At 42.3% G+C, this 8,754-nt stretch overlaps 1 protein-coding gene across 1 annotated transcript; it reads left to right on the forward strand.

Moving 5' to 3' along the window:
• Positions 1-244: 244 nt before the first annotated feature.
• On the forward strand, positions 245-7,485 carry IFITM10 (interferon induced transmembrane protein 10). The gene is made up of 3 exons (XM_063438667.1): positions 245-428; positions 3,640-3,981; positions 5,874-7,485. Exons 2-3 carry the CDS (start codon positions 3,721-3,723, stop codon positions 6,021-6,023), a joined length of 411 nt encoding a protein of 136 aa, XP_063294737.1. The 5' UTR covers positions 245-428; positions 3,640-3,720; the 3' UTR covers positions 6,024-7,485.
• Positions 7,486-8,754: the final 1,269 nt, after the last annotated feature.

Raw genomic sequence — 8,754 nt, forward strand, 5'->3', positions numbered from 1 at the left:
TATCACTGACATTGTATTGTACATTCTAATAATCTGTATCTTCCTATCACTGACATTGTATTGTACATTCTAATAATCTGTATCCTCCTATCACTGACATTTTATTGTACATTTTAATACTCTGTATCCTCCCATCACTAACTAGTCTGCAGTATCTGTAGCTCCCCCTGAGGGTAACAATATTGATTTTCTTCTTTTAATGTCCTTGCATGTCCCTCCTATTATTTCCCTCTTTCATTCCTCCAATCTCTGTCTGCCTCTTTTTCTCCTTCTCTCCTCCCTCCTGTTTTCCTATGGTCTGTCTGCCTGATACAGACAGTCTCTTGTTTTAAGAAATGCAGCTGCTCTCTGTTCTCTCTCCCTGGGGATCCCCACTGGTCACAGACAGGAGAACAGAGGGGTCCTAACGAAAGGAAGAGCCCCTTGAGGTGAGTGGCAAGTAACGAGAGAGGGTTTGTTACAGACTGGGATGGGGAGGGCCGCTGCAATAGAATGAGTAAGATGATACTTTGCGGATTTCTGCAGAAAGCTATATGTGATGTGATGGTCTGCAGGGGTCAGAGGGACAATGGATCACAGCTTTCTGCAGCTTTCTTGTTAATGCAGTGCAGGGCTCTGGAAGGGCTGCAGATAGATGGCTGTGGATGTCTAAGTACGATTATATAGTAAATCGCTAATACTTTGGTGCTGTTGCTGGATCCAGAGAGATGCTCTGTTTTCACTGTGTGTTGTGATGACCTCAAGTGTTCTGCATGCAGTGTAGCACTCAGTTGTTGAATGCAGTGAGGCACCCTGGGTGTGCGGTGCAGTGGGATGCTATAGCTTGTCATGTCTGTGATGCATGCAGTGTAGCACTCAGTTGTTAAATGCAGTGAGGCACCCTGGGTGTGCAGTGCAGTGGGATGCTATAGCTTGTCATGTCTGTGATGCATGCAGTGTAGCACTCAGTTGTTAAATGCAGTGAGGCACCCTGGGTTTGCAGTGCAGTGGGATGCTATAGCTTGTCATGTCTGTGATGCATGCAGTGTAGCACTCAGTTGTTGAATGCAGTGAGGCACCCTGGGTGTGCAGTGCAGTGGGATGCTATAGCTTGTCATGTCTGTGATGCATGCAGTGTAGCACTCAGTTGTTGAATGCAGTGAGGCACCCTGGGTGTGCGGTGCAGTGGGATTGTATAGCTTGTCATGTCTGTGATGCATGCAGTGTAGCACTCAGTTGTTGAATGCAGTGAGGCACCCTGGGTGTGCGGTGCAGTGGGATGCTATAGCTTGTCATGTCTGTGATGCATGCAGTGTAGCACTCAGTTGTTAAATGCAGTGAGGCACCCTGGGTGTGCAATGCAGTGGGATGCTATAGCTTGCCATGTCTGTGATGCATGCAGTGTAGCACTCAGTTGTTAAATGCAGTGAGGCACCCTGGGTGTGCGGTGCAGTGGGATGCTATAGCTTGTCATGTCTGTGATGCATGCAGTGTAGCACTCAGTTGTTAAATGCAGTGAGGCACCCTGGGTGTGCAGTGCAGTGGGATGCTATAGCTTGTCATGTCTGTGATGCATGCAGTGTAGCACTCAGTTGTTAAATGCAGTGAGGCACCCTGGGTGTGCAGTGCAGTGGGATGCTATAGCTTGTCATGTCTGTGATGCATGCAGTGTAGCACTCAGTTGTTAAATGCAGTGAGGCACCCTGGGTGTGCGGTGCAGTGGGATGCTATAGCTTGTCATGTCTGTGATGCATGCAGTGTAGCACTCAGTTGTTGAATGCAGTGAGGCACCCTGGGTGTGCAATGCAGTGGGATGCTATAGCTTGTCATGTCTGTGATGCATGCAGTGTAGCACTCAGTTGTTAAATGCAGTGAGGCACCCTGGGTGTGCAATGCAGTGGGATGCTATAGCTTGTCATGTCTGTGATGCATGCAGTGTAGCACTCAGTTGTTAAATGCAGTGAGGCACCCTGGGTGTGCGGTGCAGTGGGATGCTATAGCTTGTCATGTCTGTGATGCATGCAGTGTAGCACTCAGTTGTTGAATGCAGTGAGGCACCCTGGGTGTGCAGTGCAGTGGGATGCTATAGCTTGTCATGTCTGTGATGCATGCAGTGTAGCACTCAGTTGTTAAATGCAGTGAGGCACCCTGGGTGTGCAGTGCAGTGGGATGCTATAGCTTGTCATGTCTGTGATGCATGCAGTGTAGCACTCAGTTGTTAAATGCAGTGAGGCACCCTGGGTTTGCGGTGCAGTGGGATGCTATAGCTTGTCATGTCTGTGATGCATGCAGTGTAGCACTCAGTTGTTGAATGCAGTGAGGCACCCTGGGTGTGCGGTGCAGTGGGATGCTATAGCTTGTCATGTCTGTGATGCATGCAGTGTAGCACTCAGTTGTTGAATGCAGTGAGGTACCCTGGGTGTGCGGTGCAGTGGGATGCTATAGCTTGTCATGTCTGTGATGCATGCAGTGTAGCACTCAGTTGTTGAATGCAGTGAGGCACCCTGGGTGTGCAATGCAGTGGGATGCTATAGCTTGTCATGTCTGTGATGCATGCAGTGTAGCACTCAGTTGTTGAATGCAGTGAGGCACCCTGGGTGTGCGGTGCAGTGGGATGCTATAGCTTGTCATGTCTATGATGCATGCAGTGTAGCACTCAGTTGTTAAATGCAGTGAGGCACCCTGGGTGTGCGGTGCAGTGGGATGCTATAGCTTGTCATGTCTATGATGCATGCAGTGTAGCACTCAGTTGTTGAATGCAGTGAGGCACCCTGGGTGTGCGGTGCAGTGGGATGCTATAGCTTGTCATGTCTATGATGCATGCAGTGTAGCACTCAGTTGTTGAATGCAGTGAGGCACCCTGGGTGTGCGGTGCAGTGGGATGCTATAGCTTGTCATGTCTGTGATGCATGCAGTGTAGCACTCAGTTGTTGAATGCAGTGAGGCACCCTGGGTGTGCGGTGCAGTGGGATGCTATAGCTTGTCATGTCTGTGATGCATGCAGTGTAGCACTCAGTTGTTGAATGCAGTGAGGCACCCTGGGTGTGCAATGCAGTGGGATGCTATAGCTTGTCAAGTCTGTGATGCATGCAGCATGCCTTGCCGTGTCTGATACTGTGATACTTTGTGCTTAATACTAGCTGCAGAGCATTGCACTGTGAGATGTATGATGCAGTGCGCTGCAGGCTTATTGACTGCCTTTTTTTTTGCCTGCAATACCCAAGGCAACGCAATGAATGGCTGTGTGTGCTGCAGAATCACACTGCAGAACAGGGAGAGGAGGAATAGTTGACCAATAGAGATAAGAATTAATTAGAGAGAATTTCACAGTTTGTACTAGTAGCTCTTTTGAATTTCAATTGGGTTTTTAATGTTTTGAGCAGCATAGTTTTGAGTTAAATCGTATACTTTTTTTAAATTCTTTTGTATGAAACATTTTGTTTTAATTTGTCACCAACCTGCTTTTCAGTTATATCACTATCATTTTGTTTATTTTTGTTCAATGTTCTAATTCCTCAAATCATGCATTTTCCTTCGGCTGTATATCTAATTATGGTGCCTAATATATAATTTAAAACAATTGTTTTGCTATAATCTTAGACATACAGTTCAAACTACCCTCATTATCAAGCTAAATGTCCTCTTCCTTCTCCTTTGCAGCTGTTGTGCGCTCTGAGTGGGCAGGGTTTGGCTCCTCCTGGGTGGGGCTAAAAGTAGCCTTGCTCATTCCTTGGCAAAATTATGGATAACAAAGCATACAAGGGAGAGGGCACTTGGCCACCTGCACAATGTAAACATACTTTGGAGTGGGACAAAAAGAAAATAAAACCACCACCTGGCACAGTTTACACAACAACAGGAAAAAGCGGACCCCCAGTTACTGTAATTGAGATTTCCCCAGAGACAACAGAGGTAAACGACTATTACCTGTGGTCCATCTTCAACTTTGTCTACCTGAATTTCTGCTGTCTAGGCTTCATTGCCCTGGCCTATTCACTCAAGGTGAGTCAAACTTGAAGAACTGTTGAGCCTATGGAATTGTAGAACATGTAGAAAATGACACCAATTCTATAAAGTTAAATATATTGGGCACAAACAAAATAAGGTATCAAATGATAAGTTCTCTTACTACAATGTGTACATGGTTGGCCTAGAATGTTTGAAGGAACATACTGAACATATCATTTGCACAAAAGGATCTATACTGCATTATGCAAAATTATCTAGATTCTAATTTTGAACTGATAAGAAAAATGTTTGTTTTTAACAAAAACAAATGCAGTTTTGTGTCCCTCTTCGAGGAGGAATAGACATGAGTTTCTATGGCCAAGTGTATGGCAGTGAATCCAGGTGAATTCTGATAAAAATGAATGTTGAATGAATTAAACTGTTCAACGAGTGAATGGAACCAGCAGAGATATTATACAGTTATTCCATCGAAACATTTAGGAGAATCGTGATTGGATGAGACATCTCAAATACTTATCAGTTGATGCCACTGGTGGGAGATGTAGCTTGAGGATTTGCTGCAAACGAGGCTCAGTCAAAGGTATCTTTATTGTATCCATCGTTTGTGTTATTCTTTTTTTCCCCACACTTTTTTTTGTCCACTTAAAACAAACAGACTGAGTATAATATACGTTTCTAGGTGGTAAAACATGTCCAGGAGGCAAATGGTGTCATACTTATCAGTTACTTGGATGGACTCGGATACCTTTATTACAGCGCTACGGAATTAGCTGGCGATATATAAATAATAAAATATTAAAAATAATAATAATATAAGGGATTCTGAAAGTAAAACTTTTAAGGCAAGTTTAAAATGATTAAATCCTAAACCTGTTTAAGAGGAGTTTTCCATTGTACTGCTAGTGTAAGGTAAATGGAGAATGAAATGTAACAACATGGCTTCGTAGGTTATGGAGCTGCGCTGTTATTTCCCCACCTTTTTACGAGACCATCACATATTAATTTACAGATGCACATATAAGGGAAAATAAAGATGAGAGAACGTATGGTCTGAGAAGCTGTGTCTGGCAGATCAGTCCTTAATGATGACCACTAATCTGAGATTTAGTTATTGCGTAATTCAGTCAATAAAACCCCAAACTGCAATGCTTAACAAATCCAGTTTGTGGCAGAAACAGACCGCTCAGTCTTTAACCCCTTAAGGACACATGACGTGTGACATGTCATGATTCCCTTTTATTCCAGAAGTTTGGTCCTTAAGGGGTTAAAGATGTCACCAAGCTGAAGAAACACTGTAGGCTGAGCTGTCTTATTTGGTATGAATGTGGCTGAAATTGATCACTATGCTGGATTCTGTGGAGTCTGCATGATGCTTGATCTGAGCTGTACTGACAGAAGGGGCAGAGGAACATGATCCTCCTCTCGGCCTCAGTACAGTATAGATAGGTGATATATTGAGGAGGGTAGGGGGTAGAGTTGGACAAACATACAAGTGGATAAAGATGGGCGGGAGAGACACCAGTGGGTAAGAAGGATCAGGAGAAATGCACAAGGAAGTGAAGACTGTCAGGAGAGATACCCATGGGGGTGATAGCGGCTATGAGAGTCATGATGGAGTGTGTGGGGTCTGGAGATATTCACAAGGTAGTGAGAATTGTCAGAAAAGACACACTGGGGAAACACCAAAAAGGTAAAATTCTGAAGGATAGGAACAGACAATGCTCCTATAGCACCAAATACGCTAGGTACGTCTCTACCTGGTTGGATATTCAGCTTGGCATGTGTTCATTTACCTCCATATAGAATCAGTGTAAGTAAAAAATTAGCATTTTTTTTTTTAAATGAATAGTTCTCAGTTATGTTGGAATTTTATGTTTTTTCCATCCACCACCGATCATAGGTAATCCTCTTTTTCCTTCCCTCAGGTCCGTGATAAAAAGCTGTTGAATGATCTCACTGGGGCTGTAGAAGATGCAAAGACAGCTCGAGCCTTCAACATAACAAGTTCAGCGCTCGCAACTCTGTGCATCATCATCTTACTCCTGTACCTGCGTTCTTCCCCTGCACACTATTAGGAAAAGAGCACGGTGTGTCTCTGCCCAAAGTGAGAACTGTAGCCTTTTATCTTACACTGAAATGTAATCTTGCTCATTACAGTGTATAGTGGAATATTGATTTGGGCCTAGAGTCTCTCCCATTCTACTTAAAAAAAAAAAGTCCACCATTCGATTTTCTCCGGACCTCACTGTGATGTCATCACGCCTTGCCGGATTGCAGCATTCGGAGCGTCTAATGGCAGTTTATATGCAAAAACAGCAACAGCGGGCTATATAAAATTCTCAGCACCGCAAGTAAGACACTGAGCTGCTAGCTGGGCCCCCCTCCTGTGCCTCATCTTGACCAAGCCTGTGAATTTAGAGTGTCATCTCTCCGGGCAACATTTACTCTAATAAAGGACTTACATTTTCTTTAACAACTTGTTTGTGTGCAGGACTATTTACTATTTGTGTAGAAATGTGACTTTAAAAGGAACACTACCCGCATCAGCCTTAACAACGAATCAAATAACAGATACATACATAGATTGTGGAAATAGAACTCTAATATATGGTGACATTATGTTAGCAATAGATGAAATGATACAGATCTTTCTTCACCCTCTTAAAGCTGTAGAATTAGTTATAAGAGAAAGTAATATGAGCTTTAGGGTAAGTTAGAAGTAACATATAAATGAAGGAATGTGTCAGAACAAGCAGTCGGAGATATATTAAGGGAGTTAGTTGAAGTGTATATGTAACTTATATTTAGATCAAATTATTCATCTAATGGGGTTTAATGCCCATAAAGCAGATGAGGTATTTACAACAAACATTATTTTCGTCTTTCTCTTGTTCGTCTTTTTTTTTATTTTAGTGGGACCCCTGGAGGATTTCGTTTTAGGATAAATATGCCCTATTTCTTGTTTTCCTTTGCCCAGTTGAGACATACTGAATGCTTTTGAATGGTTTTACTGAATTTACAATCATTAATTTCAATTAAAAATCGGTATAAGATCATACGGGGCACAAGATACGATTTGAGACCTTGTTTCATTCTTCAAATATGGATGGTGCACAGGGCAAAGCAAATTCATGGATCTGGGGTCTCTGTCTAACTACTGGGCCCTAGGCGTTTGCCTTAACTCACCTTATGGTTAATCCTGCTCTTAATTATAATATAATTATAACCAACTGAAATGTCCTGATTGGAGATCCAAGTCTCTTCGTTCTAAGTTCTTTCTTTGATGTCCTGTGTCTCTGGGTCATCACAGACAGCTAATACAAAATGGAGACATGCACAAGCTTTTCTAGAGCCACAGAGCACATGTCCAGGATTGTGACATCCAACTATTGAGAGGGACGCAACTGAAGCCACATAGTGACACAGTCAATGCTTGTCTTAGGGGAAGGAATTTTAATATGATGTTTACTTGTCCCCTATATTTAACAAATGTTTGTTTGTGAGGTCTGAAAAATAAAATAAAATGTAGAAATCCGCTTTGCTGTATTTACCTCTATCATAGAACTGAGCACCTCCATCTTTGCGTGAGGTGGTGGGGGTGTGGTCATGTAAAACAGATATGAGCATTTATTAAAGATATATGAGTAATGCAATCAGTTACATTCTTCTTGTAATTCACTATTTATTGAAATTTTAAGGAGCAAGAAAACTATTTTCTTTATGATAAGAAAAAGAAGATTGAGATCTGGACACACGGACACCTGAATGGTACAATATAAGGACAAAACAAAGCCATAAAAACTGTATCCCAAGCCGTGTAGCAGCATTGACCCATATGGACATGATTCCGTATGGTGTTTAGTACAGTGTGTCTGGAGAAGATGCAATACTCACTCTAACCTGTGTGTGGCAGTGGTACAACAAACAAATCCTGGAGTCAGTATATTTATGGACTAATACTTTGTAACATCGCATACCAGACAGTGACATCAATGAAGCCACGACGGACCACAACAGTGACACCTAAAAATGGAACCATCTGGTGGCCAGGCCCAATCATATCATTATTATCACTGAGAGCATAAACTGGGATCTTAAATACATCATTAATAAAGTTACTAATAAAACAGTAGAAGCAGAAGAATTTATTTATTTTTTCAAATGGCTCAGAAAATCCATCCCAGAATGATCAGTGACTTCAATCAGCTCTGCACAGAGGGAAAGATGAACATTGCAAAGAAGTCTGTTTAATATGATATACTTTGTGTTACTAAAATACTGGCTTTACACACATTTTACAAATAAAAGACTAGACGTACAATTAGTTTTGTTCCGAACTGAATTTCAGTTTATTCTGAAATTGAAGCGTCTGAATGTCTGAAATGATGGGAACCGAAAACAAAACAAACATATCCGTAACAAATTCAAACAAATCACTTCTGATCTATTCATTTTGATAACGATAACATATCAGGGAGTTCTGCGCAGTTTACACAGTACAGTTGGAATGACAGAGTGTGCGATGTGCTGATCTATTCATTTTGATAACGATAACATATCCGGGAGTTCTGCCCAGTTTACACAGTACAGTTGGAATGACAGAGTGTGCGATGTGCTGATCTATTCATTTTGATAACGATAACATATCAGGGAGTTCTGCCCAGTTTACACAGTACAGTTGGAATGACAGAGTGTGCGATGTGCTGATCTATTCATTTTGATAACGATAACATATCAGGGAGTTCTGCGCAGTTTACACAGTACAGTTGGAATGACAGAGTGTGCGATGTGCTGATCTATTCATTT

The sequence above is a fragment of the Pelobates fuscus genome, chromosome 12, assembly GCF_036172605.1.
Source record: "Pelobates fuscus isolate aPelFus1 chromosome 12, aPelFus1.pri, whole genome shotgun sequence".
NCBI classification, from domain to species: domain Eukaryota; kingdom Metazoa; phylum Chordata; class Amphibia; order Anura; family Pelobatidae; genus Pelobates; species Pelobates fuscus.

Excerpts from the sequence above, each read along its gene's own strand:
- IFITM10 (XM_063438667.1), top strand. The coding sequence starts at position 3,721 with ATGGATAACAAAGCATACAAGGGAGAGGGCACTTGGCCACCTGCACAA. Across the intron at positions 3,982-5,873 it reads CCCTGGCCTATTCACTCAAG|GTCCGTGATAAAAAGCTGTT; the intron begins GTGAGTCAAACT and ends TCCTTCCCTCAG.